The 15,798-nt window shown below is 45.2% G+C and overlaps 1 protein-coding gene across 2 annotated transcripts in view; it reads left to right on the top strand.

Annotated features, from left to right (window-relative positions):
- Positions 1 to 15,798, top strand: part of srgap1a (SLIT-ROBO Rho GTPase activating protein 1a) — a 165,474-nt gene that overhangs the window by 93,366 nt on the left and 56,310 nt on the right. For both annotated transcript variants that reach the window (XM_056281221.1, XM_056281220.1), the window contains exons 5-6: positions 5,351 to 5,530; positions 11,747 to 11,875. In XM_056281221.1, coding sequence (XP_056137196.1) covers positions 5,351 to 5,530; positions 11,747 to 11,875 — 309 coding nt within the window. The remainder of the gene's footprint in view (positions 1 to 5,350; positions 5,531 to 11,746; positions 11,876 to 15,798) is intronic.

Below are 15,798 nucleotides of genomic sequence, written 5' to 3'. Positions count from 1 at the left end.
ACCCCACTCTTCCGAGCCATCCCGGTTACTCCTCCACCCCCTCTGCCGATCCGGGGAGGGCTGCAGACTACCACATGCCTCCTGCGATACGTGGCGTCACCAGCCGCTTCTTTTCACCTGACAGTGAGGAGTTTCACCACGGGGGCGTAGCCCATGGGAGGATCACGCTATTCCCCCCAGTCCCCCCCCCCCCCCCGAACAGGCACCCCGACCATACAGAGGAGGCACTAGTGCAGCGACCAGGACACTCACCCACATCCGGCTTCCCACCCGCAGACACGGCTAATTGTGTCTGTAGGGATGCCCGATCAAGCCGGAGGTAATCTGTCTTTCGGTCGTGATGTCACAGTGCCTCTGATCCTTGGAAGATGGCGCACGGCATCACGTTGCCCTTGGAAACGGCCCAAGTCCGAAAGAACGATACGGGGATTCGAACCGGAGATCCCCGTGTTGGTAGGCAACAGAATAGACTGCCACACTACCTGGACACCCACAGTCCCTGTCTTTTATGTTTGGCTGGTATCTTTGTGTCAGCACAAGAATAATAGAAAGGACGAAGAAACGCTGTATCCTGTCACTACACAAACTGAGTCAACCGTGGCTGTGAGTCGCTCATGCACGAGCAGGTCCACCATCTTGGACAGCTAGGTATGGCAATACTGCTTGGACAAGCCTCGTAGACCAGTTCTATATGAAAAGTGCCCTGAGATAACTTCTGTTGGGATTCGGGGCTATATAAATGAAATTGACTTGACCTGAATGTATGCAGAATGCTGGTAATTTGTTTTGTTTTGGGGGTTTTTTTAACGTAGATCCTGTAGTTATTTTTATATTGTTCATTTTGGTAAAATGTCAGTGTAGGCAAAGATATTGAATACACTGAGACAGGCCCGAAAAAAAAATGGCTGGGCCCCTGAAAAGGTCCAGTGAATGCCCCCCCCCCCAAAAAAATATCTGCATTACTCATATCAATGCATGCGCATGCTCTATCTCCTACTAAAAACACATGTAAACTGAGAGAAACTTTGACTTGTAAAATATCTCCTGATGTCCACCTTTTTTTTTTTGGCTACCATCCTGAGTGAGCGTATCACCAAATTAGCCTAATTCCCAAACGCCCTCGCCATGCCCATGCGTAAACATGTATACTCACAAGCAAAACACACACACACACACACACACACACACACACACACACAATTCGATTGCTTGTTGAGCGTCTAAATAAAATGTTGCCTGCACTACCAGCATGCATTCAATAGGGGGAGCACCTGAGTACTGGCACTCACACATTTCAGAGTTTACTCTCTCAGTGAGGACATTTTCTGAAACTTAATACAGATCATTAATTAGGGCCAAAGCAGCCTATCCTAGCATTTTGTTTGTGAGGACCGGGCAAAATGGCCTCACAACTAAAAATGGCCTCACAACGTTGGTGTTCCGTCAAGGGTTGGTCCTTACAACCATGGAAAGACAAACCAACACACACTCACACACACACACCCCATAATAGAACTCTCTGATACACTTAAACACACCAAAGTCAACAAAGATTTCTACACTTATGCCTAGGGTTGGGCATCGTTTAAAATTTTTCGATACCAAAACCAATACTCCCAATTCAATACAATATCTAAACAATACTTTTTCGATACTATATATTATGAAAACCTTATAGGATTATCAGCAAGCTACTTTTCTATACAGCAAGCACCATAATTCATTGACACATTGTGTTATTTTGGTTCTGTACTCTTAGCACTTTGAGATTGAAAGTGAGGTCAGCAATGACAATGAGGTCAACCTGCAGACTGACATCTTTAATGTATGTGAGCCTATTTATATACGTCATCATAACCATCCTTACCATTTTCATCATTGCTAGCAGTGGCACCAGAAGAAGACCCAGTAGCAGATGTCCCAGAGCTAACGTTGGCAGCAGCACGGACATTAACGTTATCAAACACAGAGCAGTTGTCCACTCGTAAATTTATCCCATGCGTGATCAGATGTTTCATCATATTGGACGTATTCCTAGACTTGCATTTGATGATCACTTTGCAGCAGTTGCATTTTACTGTGTTAGGTTTGCTGTCGATTTTTACAAAGTGTAGCCACGCTTTGGAATGCATAGTAGCTCACTGAATCTTGCCGGCCAGTTTTCAACTCCAACGCAGTCACGAGACACACACGCATACCAAATAGCTTCATGCTGATTTGTCAGTCAGTCGCCTGTGTACAACAACGCTGGTAGTGATTGGCTGGCTGGGATAGCGTTCACGTCGTCTACCATAAAGTATCGAACTTTGGCACCGTTTTTTTCCAAAGAGTTTGATACTCGGTAGGACCGAGATATTTCGGTCAGTGCCATATGGGCATCGTTTTCGATACCACACATTTTTTAGTAGAAAATGCAATTGCTCACCTTGTGGCTTCATCTTTGCCTCTTATACCACTAAGCTATCTTCATCAGAATCAGAATCATGTTTGTTGGCCGTGTAGATTTGCACATACATGGAATTTGATTCCGCTTTCGTGGCTCTCTGTGTGCTTAGCATAGAATAACCACACTAAAACACAACAGTCTTCAGATATATACAGAAGGATTTACTTATACAGGCGAATTAAGACTTCATCTTTCTTGTCTTACTGGTTGCAAAGTCCTTTATAATGTCTTTAAAGGCGTCCGGGTAGCATAGCAGTCTATTCTTTTGCCTACCAACACGGCTCGGCGGTTCGAAACCCCGTTTTACCTCCAGCTTGGTCTGGCATTCCTACAGACACAATTGGCTGTGTCTGCAGGTGGAAAGCCAGATGAGGGTGTGTGTCCTGGTCGCTGCACTAGCGCCTCCTCTGGTCGGTCAGGGTGCCTGTTCAGGGGGAGGGAGAACTGGGGGGGAATAGCGTGATCCCCCCATGTACTACGTCCCCCTGGTGAAATGAAACGCCTCACTATCAGGTGAAAAGAAGCGGCTGGCAACTCCACATGTATCAGAGGAAACATGTGGTACTCTGCAGCCCTGCCCGGATCGGCAGAGAGGGTGGAGCAGCGACCGGGATGTCTCGGAAGAGTGGGGTAATTGGCCAAGTACAACAGGGGAGAAAAAGGGGGAAATCGTTTCGCCGTTTTTCGAATCCCCATGTTACCTGCGGCTTGGTTGGGCGTCCCTACAGACGCAATTGGCCGTGTCTGCGGGAGGGAAGCCTGATGTGAGAATGTGTCATGGTCGCCACACTAGCGCCTCCTCTGGTCGGTCGGAGAGCCTTTTCGGGGGGAGGGGGAACTGGGGGTGTGATCCTCCCACATGCCACGTCCCCCTGGCGAAACTCCTCACTGTCAAGTGAAAAAAAGCGACTGGCGACTCCACATGTATAGGAGGAGACGCGGTAGTCTGCAGCCCTCCCCGGATCGGCAGAGGAGGGGAGCAGCGACCGGGCCGGTTTGGAAGATTGGGGTAATTGGCCAAGTACAATTGGGCAGAACAAAGTGGGTAAAAAAAAAAAACAGGATGTAAATCACATGCTATGGCCTTCACAGTCACCTGATCTCAATCCAGTTGAACACCTATGGGAGATTTTGGACCGACGTGTTAGACAGTGCTCTCCACCACCATCATCAAAACATCAAATGAGGGAACATCTTTTGGAAGAATGGTGTTCATCCCTCCAACAGAGTTCGGAGACTTGTAGAATCTGTGACAAGGAGCACTGAAGCTGTTCTGGAGGCTCGTGGAGGCCCAACACCTTACTAAGACACTTTGTTTTTCCTTTAACTTGTCACCCATCTGTATGTTATTACTGCCACTCAGCTGTCTTTTTTAAAAGTGCTCTCCTAACAGAAGATCTCATGAGTACATACCAGATTTCTTTGAAAGTTCTTTTTCTTGTGTGTTGTTAAATCCCAGGGATTACAGTTGGGGGCTTCAAAGGCGGGGTAAGCGGTTTAGGCACTCGGTATGTCACTACCTTGTGCTCTCTTCTGTGGTAATGGTGGGGATTGTTCACTGTTTTTAGGCTCCATTGAAGTTCCTCTGCGCTCCAGTCGTGAGCTGACATTTTCCACATGCCTGGGATGGAGCAGTCGGCCTCTTAGTAAAACGTTCATTTCAAATCAGGCTTGCCTAAATGTATTCCATGCATGGCATTTCACAGAGCAATGAAAGCAACATGTCATATCAGGCTGTCGTGATTTGTGGTTGTTGTGGTCGCATGAGAGTCCCTTATAAAAAGATTGGAGAGGATCTGTCTTTGGTTTGTGGTTTTAGTTAGAGAGGAACCGCCTGTTGTGGGATGAGTTGAATCAGTCTGATGAGCGGGTGGGTGGAAAGGTAGAAGACTCTGTTGTGGGTTCAAAGGGTCTTAGACATAGATATGACAATGATTTATTCTACCCTGACCCCCTTTTTGTTGAAATTCACAGACGCAGACCTTTAACACAGTAGTTTATGTGCAGTTTCAGCATACCGCTTTTCTCACACCACCAAACAAAATTACGCTTATGGGACTTAGGTACGGGTCACACCAGAATTTTAAGAGTGATATTTTGCACCAAAATCCTTAATTTGAATTGAATTGTAGTCAGTGGATTCACTTCTAGTAGCAAAATAAAATCACGCCAGGGCATCCAGGTAGTGTAGCAGTCTATTCCGTTGTCTACCAACACGGGGATCATCGGTTCGAATCCCCATGTTGCCTCCAGCTTGGCCGGGCGTCCCTGCAGACACAATTGGCCGTGTCTGCGGGTGGGAAGCCGGATGTGGGTATGTTTCCTGGTCACTGCACTAGTGCCTCCTCTGATCGGTTGGGGTGCCTGCTCAGGGGCGAGGGGGAACTGGAGGGAATAGCCTGATCCTCCCACGCGCTACGTCCCCCCGGTGAAACGCCTCCCTGTCAGGTGAAAAGAAGAAGCTGGCGACTCCATGTGTATCGGAGGAGGCATGTGGTAGTCTGCAGCCCTGCCGGGATCAACAGAGGGGGTGGAGCAGCAACCGGGCCGGCTCAGAAGAGTGGGGTAATTGGCCAAGTACAATTGGGGAGAAAAAGGGGGAAAACATCAAAATAAATTTTAAAAAATCACGCCATACATTCACATAGAATTCAACTTTAAACCAGAAGTTTGCATCATCAACCAATACCAAAAGTGCTTCGACTGTGTTAACCCTGACAGGCTAGTTTGAGAGTCCAAAATGGAGGAAGCTATCATTTTAGCATTATCACATCATCCAATTTCCCTTTTTTTTTTTTTTTGCAAGGACACACAAATGAATCTCGCTCTGCCAATTTCTGCTCTGACCGGGGCCTTAGGCATTGCTTTTTGCAAAAGCTCATAATCATTCTTATTTGCCCACAGGTGATGAAGACCTACCACATGTACCACTCGGAAAGCATCAGTGCTGAGAGCAAGCTGAAGGAAGCCGAGAAGCAAGAGGAGAAGCAGATCGGCAGGGGAGATCCTGTTTTCAGTATTCGCATGGAGGACCGACACCAGAGACGCAGCTCGGTTAAGAAGATCGAGAAGATGAAAGAGAAGGTAGAACTGCGGGGGGGGGTGCTCTTAAATGGTTATAATAGTTTCTATACATTGTTACAGACCTAAGTAGATGCTAGTCATGGTTACTGGTAAGGTTCGGGAGGGGGGAAATCGCCATGTGGTAGCACAACAGATGCTGTGAAAAGATTAGACAATGATTTATACATATCTGAATGTTTGAACGTTTACTCAGGAAAGAAAACTCGTTTGTTAAGAGTTTCAGGGCTCTACCGTGCCAGTATTTCACTTGCATGTGCCCCTAAAAAATGGATGTGTGCAAACCGGAAAAATAATTGACAAGCAGAGTGTGAGAGTAAAGATTATGACCTCCAGTAGTCAGTTAGGGACAGATGTATTTGAAAAGTATTGCAAAGACGTCGCTAAAAATTAAGCCCATTAATTTTTATTTTGAGTGAAAGATGAGAAGAAAGAGGAATCCGGCGAGGGGGATATGCAAGGTTTAACTAATGAGGTTTCGCCAGTAGTGTTGTGAATGAACTGAACTAAATCACCTCCTTGAATGAGCCGTTCATTCTCTTTCAGTTCAGTTGAGCTCTCGGTCAGTTGCGAGCGAACACGCAGGGATACATTCCTTCACTAAGTGAGTGATGATTAAAGTCATTTGTTCACAGGAGGATTGGGGTTTGTTCAAGACAGCAAATACACAGCTGATTCGGGTTGCTAGCTGCAATGATTCAACAGTATTTGTCTTGGACTGCAATCCAGATACATGACATTATCTAGATTAATATTACATGCATAGGTTAACATTTAACAGCACGCGTGCGCATACACACACACACATAACGAAGTAGGAAGTAGTACCAAATCTACTACTACTTTAAGCTGCTTCCGTTAGAGGTCGCCACAGTACCAAATACCAAGTAGTACCAAATATATTATTTAGTAAGTAGGTGTCGCAAAAATAGGGTGGCATGGTGGCACAGTGGTTAGCACGGTCACCTCACAGCCAGAAAGTCCTGGGTTCAAGCCCTGGTGTACTCCAACCTTGAGAGTCGTCCCGGGTCATCCTCTGTGTGGAGTTTGCATGTTCTCCCCATGTCTGCATGGGTTTCCTCCGGGTGCTCCGGTTTCCTCCCACAGTCGAAAGACATGTAGGTCAGGTGAATTGGCCATACTTAATTGCCCCTAGGTATGAGTGTGTGTGTAAGTGTGTGTGTGTGTGGGGGGGGCCTCGCCTCTGTGATGGCCTGGCGGCCTGTCCAGAGTGTCTCCCCACCTGCCGCCCAATGACTGCTGGGATAGGCTCCAGCATCCCCGCAACCCTGAGAGCAGGATAAGTGGTTTGGATAATGGATAGATGCATGGTGTTGCAAAAATATACATGCTGTACATAATAGGGTAGAACTTCCTTATAGCAGCTTTCGGATTGCAAATGGTATCTCCCCCTCCTTTTTTTTCTCCCCGAATTATACCTGGCCAATTACCCCGCTCTTCCGAGCCATGCTGGTCGCTGCTCCATCCCCTCTGCCAATCCAGGGAGGGCTGCAGACTACCACATGCCTCCTCTAATACATGTGGAGTCACCAGCCGCTTTTCACCTGACAGTGAGGCGTTTCGCCAGGGGGACGTAGCGCGTGGGAGGATCACACTATTCCCCCTGTTCCCCCTCCTCCCCAAACAGGTGCCCTGACTGACCAGAGGAGGTGCTAGTGCAGCAACCAGGACACATACCCATATCCGGCTTCCCACCCACAGACACAGCCAGTTGTGTCTGTAGGGACGCCCGACCAAGCCGGAGGTAACATGGGGATTCAAACCAGTGATCCCAGTGTTGGTAGACAACGGAATAGACCACTATGCTACCCGGATGCCCCCCTGCAAATGTTATCTTTATCCAACTAAATCCTCAGTTCCCTGGCTTATCCTTCATGAACGACTGTTCTCAGAATTGGACATTTACTTTGGCCATGTTTTAGTTCAGTGAGTGGGACTACCCAGTTGGATCTCCGGTCAAGTAATTAATGATTCAGTGAACGAATCTTTTATACAAATCTTTTTAATGAACTGATTCTAATGAATTGGTACACTGAAGATTACTTTGTTGCCCATCACTATTCACAAGGTTTAACTGAGGCAGCTAAGGTTAACGTGGTGCAGTTTGATCCCAGTCCTGCCATGGGCCGCTGGCTGAACTTGCTAGACGGCCAACATACAAAAGCAGCTGGACAACCGATATCTTTTGCATCTAGTAGGCATGGGCCAATGTGTGGTCATCCACACAATGTCCTGGTCAAGGCATGTTTACCTACCCTGTGCCCCATAATTGTGGACATTATCAACTCCTCTTTCAAATCTGGCATGGTACCCTCCAGCTTCAAAATGGCTGCAGTCACTCCCATCATCAAAAAGCCAGCCCTGGACCCAGATGACCTCACTAACTACTGGCTGATCTCCAACCTTCCGTTTCTCAGTAAAATCCTGCTGCCCAACTCCATCAGCACATTTCCAACCATGAGCTCTATGAAGCCCTCCAATGTGGCTTCAGAGCACACCACAGCACGGAGGCTGCCCTTATCAAAATCACCAATGACCTCCTCATTGCTGCTGATTCTGCCCACATCAGTATTCTCATCCTCCTGGACCTCTCTGCAGCCTTTGACACAATTTCCCACACCATTCTCCTCAACTGCTTATCTAAATACCTAGGCCTCACTGTTGTAGCTCTCTCCTGGTTCCAGTCATATCTCACCAACGGGGAACAGTTTGTCACCATCAGACTTCAGTTCCACCCTAGCCCCAGTCAACCAAAGTGTGCCACAAGGCTCTGTGCTTGGACCTCTTCTCTTTGCTATTTACATGCTCCCCCTTGGTCAGATCATTCGCCACCATGGTTTAAGTTTCCATTGCTACACTGATGACACGCAGTTTTATCTTAGCACTAGACCATCCTCTCAGCTCCCCCCACAATCCCTTGTTAACTGCCTCTGCCAAATAAAAATCCGAATGTCAACAAATCTACTCAAACTAGATACCAATAAGACTGAGCTCATGGTTGTGGCTTCCAAGGCGCTGCTCCGGAAGGTTGGAGATCTTCTCCTTGACGTGGATGACTGCTCCATCTGCTCATCCCCAGAAGTCCACAACCTTGGTGTCAAAAGTGCTTTGGGTGTCTAGAAAAGTGCTATATGAATGTAATTATTATTATTATTATTATTTTCTGGACTCCACCCTCTCATTCCAGTCGCATCAAATCTGTCACCAGATCTGCTTTCTTTCACCTCAAAAACATCTCCAGACTCCAGCCATTACTCTCAGACTCCGTGGCAGGGATCCTCATCCATGCCTTCATCACCTCCCGTCTGGATTATTGCAATAGAGTCTGTCTGGGGTACCTAGCAAAGCCCTAGACAGGCTTCAGTATGTGCAGAATTCAGCTGCCAGGGTGCTCACCTGCACCAAGCCCTGGCAACACATCACTCCCACATATGTCCACCTTCACTGGCTCCCGGTCAAATCCCGCATTTCTTATAAAATCCTCCTCCTGACCTATAAATCCCACCATACCCATATTCCCCAATACCTATCAGACCTCCTCAACCCCTATATTCCATCCTGGAATCTGCGGTCTGCAGACACGGGCCTGCTTTCCATCCCCCACACCAGCCTGCGGACTTTGGGGGATAGAGCCTTTAGTGTGGCAGCCCCCACCCTTTGGAAATTTATTCCAGCAGAGAGCTGCAACGCTGCTTCTTTGGAGGATTTTAAAAGACTACTGAAAACCTACTTTTTACTAAGATCTATGGTCTGTAGTCTTCTCACTAAGACCTATGGCCTGTAGTGTTTTAATCTTTGTTTTAATCTTTTTTTTTTATCAAGTGTAAAGCGTCTTTGGCTTCCTTGAAAGGCACTATACAAAACTAAGTTGTTGTTGTATGATTACAGTTGGATGTGCTATTGCACAGATGCATGCCCCTTAGCACGCACGCACGCGCACACACACACACACACACACACACACACACACACACGCAGACAAAAAAAAACCTGTATTGCAGAAGCAATGTTTGTTAAAATGCTGTGTCAATATTTTAAAAACTGTTTGTGTCTCAAAAGTTGTTTCATTTTTAAAAAAGTAAATGTTTTAAAAAGGTCTTGCAATATTTTATTTAAAAGCTGTGTTTTAAAATGCTATGTCAATGTTGTTTTCAATATTTTAAGGCCCATGCTTTGTGTCTTGATAATAGGGTCTTCCACTTTTGTAGTCTTCCACTGGTTTTCACATCGTAACTGCACACAAGAAGAAGGGACACACACACACACACACACACACACACACACACACAGAGTAAAATATGTATGTAATCAACTACCTGTTAATAAACTCTGTTACTTGAACATTTTTCCACTGTGCTCCTAAATGTCTTGGTGTGCACCTAAATGTTTTCATTTAGGAGCACATCTGCTCTTTGGAGGAAGACATTGGCGTACAGCCCTGCAGTTTGTAACACAGGGATGGAATAAATGCATTTTGGTTTACGTTTTCTCTGGATTATTACAATTTTCACATTTTACCATTGCTAAGAGGGGTGGGAGCCTTTAGAAATAGTCTTAATATTGAATCACAATATCACAACATCATGATTTGAGTGATTTTATGAACAATATGATTTGAAATATCACAACATTTATTGAATCTACACTAAAATATGAGCCCATTCTCGTCCCACAGTGTCACATATTGATGGTTTGGCAAAAGCGCTGATACATGACGCACAAAGTACACTTTCGCATCTGTATAGCGATGTGGCAGGTTAACCACTACCTAACCTGTAGCCTGTGTCATAGGAGAAAAATTGTTGGTGCCAGGTTAAATGCCTCTTTCAATGTTGTATTGTGTAAATTGTGTAAACGCAACATCCATCGCACGTTGTCTGTCTTGGGAGAGAGATCCCTCCTCTGTTGCTCTCCCTGAGGTTTCTTCCTATTTTTCTCCCTGTTAAAGGGTTTTTTTTTTTTTAAGGGAGTTGTTCCTTATTCGATGCGAGGTTCTTAGGACAGGATGTTGTGTTGCTGTAAAGCCCCTTGAGGCAAATTTGTAATTTGGGATACTGGGCTATACAAATAAAATTGACTTGACTTGACTTAAAACGCTGTAGGCATCCAGCACTGCCATAGGAGATTTAACATTGGAGTCTGTGGAGCTCCTGGCTCATTTCTATAAAGACATGGAAGAGTACTTGGCACATTTTCTATAGATTCTTTGGCAAAACCGTTGATATGATGCCGCGAGATGAAAATGCATTGAATACATCGTCATAATGTCGAATCAAGGGGTACCTGCCGATTCCCGACCCTTGTTAGTAGGCGCACCATCCATCGCTGTGTTTGGTATGTTCTGGGGGCGCTGCACCCCATCTAACCATCCCCGTTCTACATTACCCCCGAGTCTCATACAAGCTCTTAAATAGTAACATGTTGACATCCACATGTCTTCGTCGGTGGCCGTGATGTGGAACAAACCACCATGGTTTTGGCCACAGCAAAGCTCTGCTCCGAGGCCTCACTGGCCCGAGGAATGAGAAGCACACTGTAAGCACAGGCAAAGTCAAATTAGCAGGCTTTGTATTCTCAGAAGAGGGGCCTGTTTTCTGTTAACGCTCTGTGACAAATGATTTAATGGTCACGAGAACGGCTTTTTCTTTTTTCTCTTTTCACAAAGCTCTTCCTGGAATGTACTTGGGAAGTGTTAAAATATGGATGATTTTTATGTGTGTCTGCGTGGGTATGAGTCAGTGTCCATTGGTCAGTGAACGGTAACTAACAGGCCCCTCTATTTGTCTCGTTGAGAGGAAGTGTAGAATATGGATGGATGGGCGGCTAAAAGGCGTTCTGCGTAGTTGGGTTGAAGGATGGAACCCCCCCCCCTTTTTTTTTTTAAGTTTATGTTTTGTCTGCCTCTGTTCATCCTCTCATTTTCTATTTCTGATATTTTGTAACTTGCCTGCACCCCCGTGTTGTATTTATGGAGTGTGTTGTTTGCCATTGAACTCGTCTGGGCTCTTTGATGTACAGCATCCACAGAGACGCGCAAGCACATTCACTTGTCAGGACAGAAACTCTTGGCTCATTAGGCTTATTTCCTCTCTCTCCTCTCTCTCTCTCTCTCTCTCTCTCTCTCTCTCTCTCTCTCTCTCTCTCTCTCTCTCCACTGCCTGTGTCGTATTCTTTCTGCTCTTTCCCTCATCTGATCAGCGCCAGGCCAAGTACTCCGAGAACAAGCTGAAGTCGATCAAAGCCCGGAACGAGTACCTACTGACGCTCGAAGCGACAAACTCCTCCGTTTTCAAATACTACATCCACGACTTGTCGGACCTAATTGATGTAAGTACTAAACCGTGTGACTGTGCAGTCTTACCCCTCTGAGAAACGTAAGCCGCCTTGCACACGTTGCATTTTGGTCTGCATGTGGACTGGGGAAAAGTTTTCTGCTGTCATCGCCCCCCCCTCCCTCCATCCTCATTGATAATCTGTTGTTAAGTTACTTAGCTGCCTCCTCCGCCTCGCTCCCAGAGATCTGAGGGAAGGAAAGCGTATACATACTTTGAATAAAGGGCGCTCAGGAGATTCTTGCATAAACAGAGCTGCTCACTTCAAGCCTGGCGTATTTTACCATCATAAGTCTCATTTCTCCCTCTAAAGCAAATCTCAGAAGATTATATTATGCTTCTCGTGCTGAAGAGCCATTGCTGTTCGGCAGGGTTTTTTTTGTTATTTTTTTTGCGGAGAGCGAAAATTGTAGTCATGGCAGATAATGATGACTGTAGCAGTAGAGCTGGATGTACGAGACATGCTAGGATGCCAGACCGTGGTATGGAAATTACAGTGGGGACTGAATTAAAGCAGCTCATTAGCCTTTGTAATGAAAAAACTGTTCTTTCTCTTTTCCTCATGTCATCATCAAATGCCCCCATCTGACATTCAGTTCCACTGCATGGTTTTGTCAGTAGTTTTTTTTTCTTCTTTCACTTTTCCACATCTCTTAGACCGTTTTTGGTACTGAATGGAGAGTGCAAGCTGTGGTGCCCCTAAAGCCCAGTTTTTACTGTGAATTACACTTTGTTCAATGGTGTGTTCACGCGGCACTCACAATGTTTTACTTTGGCAGGTTTGACCTTCTTCAAGTAGACCAATAAACATGATTTATTTATACTCTGGTCTACCTGACCTATTATTTTTTGTTAGATCAAAAATATGTTTTCACACACACACACACCATTCAGAGGCATGGACTCCACAAGACCTCTGAAGGTGTCTTCTGGTACCTGGCATCAAAACATTAGCAGCAGATCCTTTAAGGCCTGTAAGTTGCAAGGTGGAGCATCCATGGATCGGACTTTGTTTTTCCAGCACATCACACAGATGCTCAATCGGATTGAGATCTAGGGAAATTTGAGGCCAAGGCAACACCTTGAACTATTTATCATGTTCCTCAAGCCATTCGTGAACAATTTTTGCAGTGTGGCAGGGCACATTATCCTGCTGAAAGAGGCCACTGCCACCAGGGAATACTATTGCCATGAAGGGGTGTACCTGGTTTGCAACAATGTTTAGATAGGTGGCACGTGTCCAAGTAAAGTCCACATGAATGTCAGGACCCAAGGTTTCCTAGCAGAACATTGCCCAGAGCATCACACTGCCTCCACCGGCTTGCCTTCTTCCCATAGTGCATCTTGGTGCCATCTCTTCCCCAGCTAAATGATACACACACACTGGGCTGTCCACATGATGTAAAAGAAGACATGATTTATCAGATCGGGCCACCTTCATCCTTTTCTCCATGATCCAGTTTTGATGTTCACATGCCCACTGTTGGCGCTTTCGGTGGTGGACAGGAGTCACCATGGGCACTCTGACTGGTCTGTGGCTATGCAGCAAGCTACAATGCACTGTGTTCTGACACCTGTCTGTCATAGCCAGGATTAACTTTTTAGCAATTTGAGCTACAGTAGCTCTTCTGTGGGATCGGACCAGACGGGCTAGCCTTCACTCCCCACATGCATCAATGAGCTTTGGGCGCCCGTGACCTTTTCGCCGGTTATCCTTCCTTGGACCACTTTTGGTAGGCACTGGCCACTGCATACCGAGAACACTCCACAAGACCTGCCTTTTTGGCGATGTTCTGACCCAGTCGTCTAGCCATCACAATTTGGCCCTTGTCAAAGTCCCTCAGATCCTTATGCTTGCCCATTTTTCCTGCTTCCAACACATCAACTTCAAGAACTGACTGTTCACTTGCTGCCTAATATAGCCCACCCCTTGACAGCTGCCATTGTAACGAGATGTTATTCTCTTACCTGTCAGTGGTTTTAATGTTTTGGCTGATCCGTATATATATATATATACACTACCGTTCAAAAGTTTGGGATCACCCAAACAATTTTGTGTTTTCCATGAAAAGTCACACTTATTCACCACCATATGTTGTGAAATGAATAGAAAATAGAGTCAAGACATTGACAAGGTTAGAAATAATGATTTTTATTTGAAATAAGATTTTTTTTACATCAAACTTTGCTTTCGTCAAAGAATCCTCCATTTGCAGCAATTACAGCATTGCAGACCTTTGGCATTCTAGCTGTTAATTTGTTGAGGTAATCTGGAGAAATTGCACCCCACGCTTCCAGAAGCAGCTCCCACAAGTTGGATTGGTTGGATGGGCACTTCTTTGAGCAGATTGAGTTTCTGGAGCATCACATTTGTGGGGTCAATTAAACGCTCAAAATGGCCAGAAAAAGAGAACTTTCATCTGAAACTCGACAGTCTATTCTTGTTCTTAGAAATGAAGGCTATTCCATGCGAGAAATTGCTAAGAAATTGAAGATTTCCTACACCGGTGTGTACTACTCCCTTCAGAGGACAGCACAAACAGGCTCTAACCAGAGTAGAAAAAGAAGTGGGAGGCCGCGTTGCACAACTGAGCAAGAAGATAAGTACATTAGAGTCTCTAGTTTGAGAAACAGACGCCTCACAGGTCCCCAACTGGCATCTTCATTAAATAGTACCTGTTAGAGCCTGTTTGTGCTGTCCTCTGAAGGGAGTAGTACACACCGGTGTAGGAAATCTTCAATTTCTTAGCAATTTCTCGCATGGAATAGCCTTCATTTCTAAGAACAAGAATAGACTGTCGAGTTTCAGATGAAAGTTCTCTTTTTCTGGCCATTTTGAGCGTTTAATTGACCCCACAAATGTGATGCTCCAGAAACTCAATCTGCTCAAAGAAGTGCCCATCCAACCAATCCAATTTGTGGGAGCTGCTTCTGGAAGCGTGGGGTGCAATTTCTCCAGATTACCTCAACAAATTAACAGCTAGAATGCCAAAGGTCTGCAATGCTGTAATTGCTGCAAATGGAGGATTCTTTAACGAAAGCAAAGTTTGATGTAAAAAAAATCTTATTTCAAATAAAAATCATTATTTCTAACCTTGTCAATGTCTTGACTCTATTTTCTATTCATTTCACAACATATGGTGGTGAATAAGTGTGACTTTTCATGGAAAACACAAAATTGTTTGGGTGATCCCAAACTTTTGAACGGTAGTGTATATATATATCATATATAATGTTTTTTTTTTAGTGAGCCATTTGAATGAAAAGAGAATGCAGCTTTTCTTTTGCGTCATGCTGTTTACCGAATTTACCCTTTCTCTCTGGTTTGCTCACAAACCTTCACATCTCACCAGAGTGTGTAAGGTTGTGTGTAGTACATGTTCTGCATGTGTGTATGTGTGATTGTGTGTAGTGTATATTCTGCAAAGTTAGTGTAAATGTGTGGGCGTCCGCACATTTGCTGATGAAGCGGATCCTTCGCCAGTCCTGAAGCAGCTGTCTCAGTGTGTGGGCTGTTAGCAGTTCTTGCAGACATATTTATTTGTTTGCCGATCACTCTGAGGTGGGTTGCACACTAAGTCTGCGTTTTTATGCTGTTTCCTGTTTCATGCATGTGTGAGTATCTCTGTGTGTTCTATTTCTTTTCAGATGAGACCTTGGTCAAGGTCCTACCCGTTAAAATACATTACCATTAGATCGTGGAAGTATCGTTCAGGTTAAATAACACAGAGCCAAGTCTGCTGGAAAAGAAAGTATGAGGTTATTTAATAAAAAGCTAAAAGTTGTTCACTAGCTGAATGTGATTGGAATAACTGTGGAGGACTAAAATAACCTCTGTGTAACTATTGCATAAAGAAATTAAATGTTTCCTGTCTCTTTAATACTTGTTGGCAGCAAAATATATGTTCATCAGTTGCT

Source organism: Lampris incognitus, chromosome 6 (genome assembly GCF_029633865.1).
Source record: "Lampris incognitus isolate fLamInc1 chromosome 6, fLamInc1.hap2, whole genome shotgun sequence".
Classification (NCBI taxonomy): domain Eukaryota; kingdom Metazoa; phylum Chordata; class Actinopteri; order Lampriformes; family Lampridae; genus Lampris; species Lampris incognitus.
The sequence above is the reverse complement of the archived record's forward strand: the minus strand, read 5'-3'. Positions and strand labels throughout refer to the sequence as shown.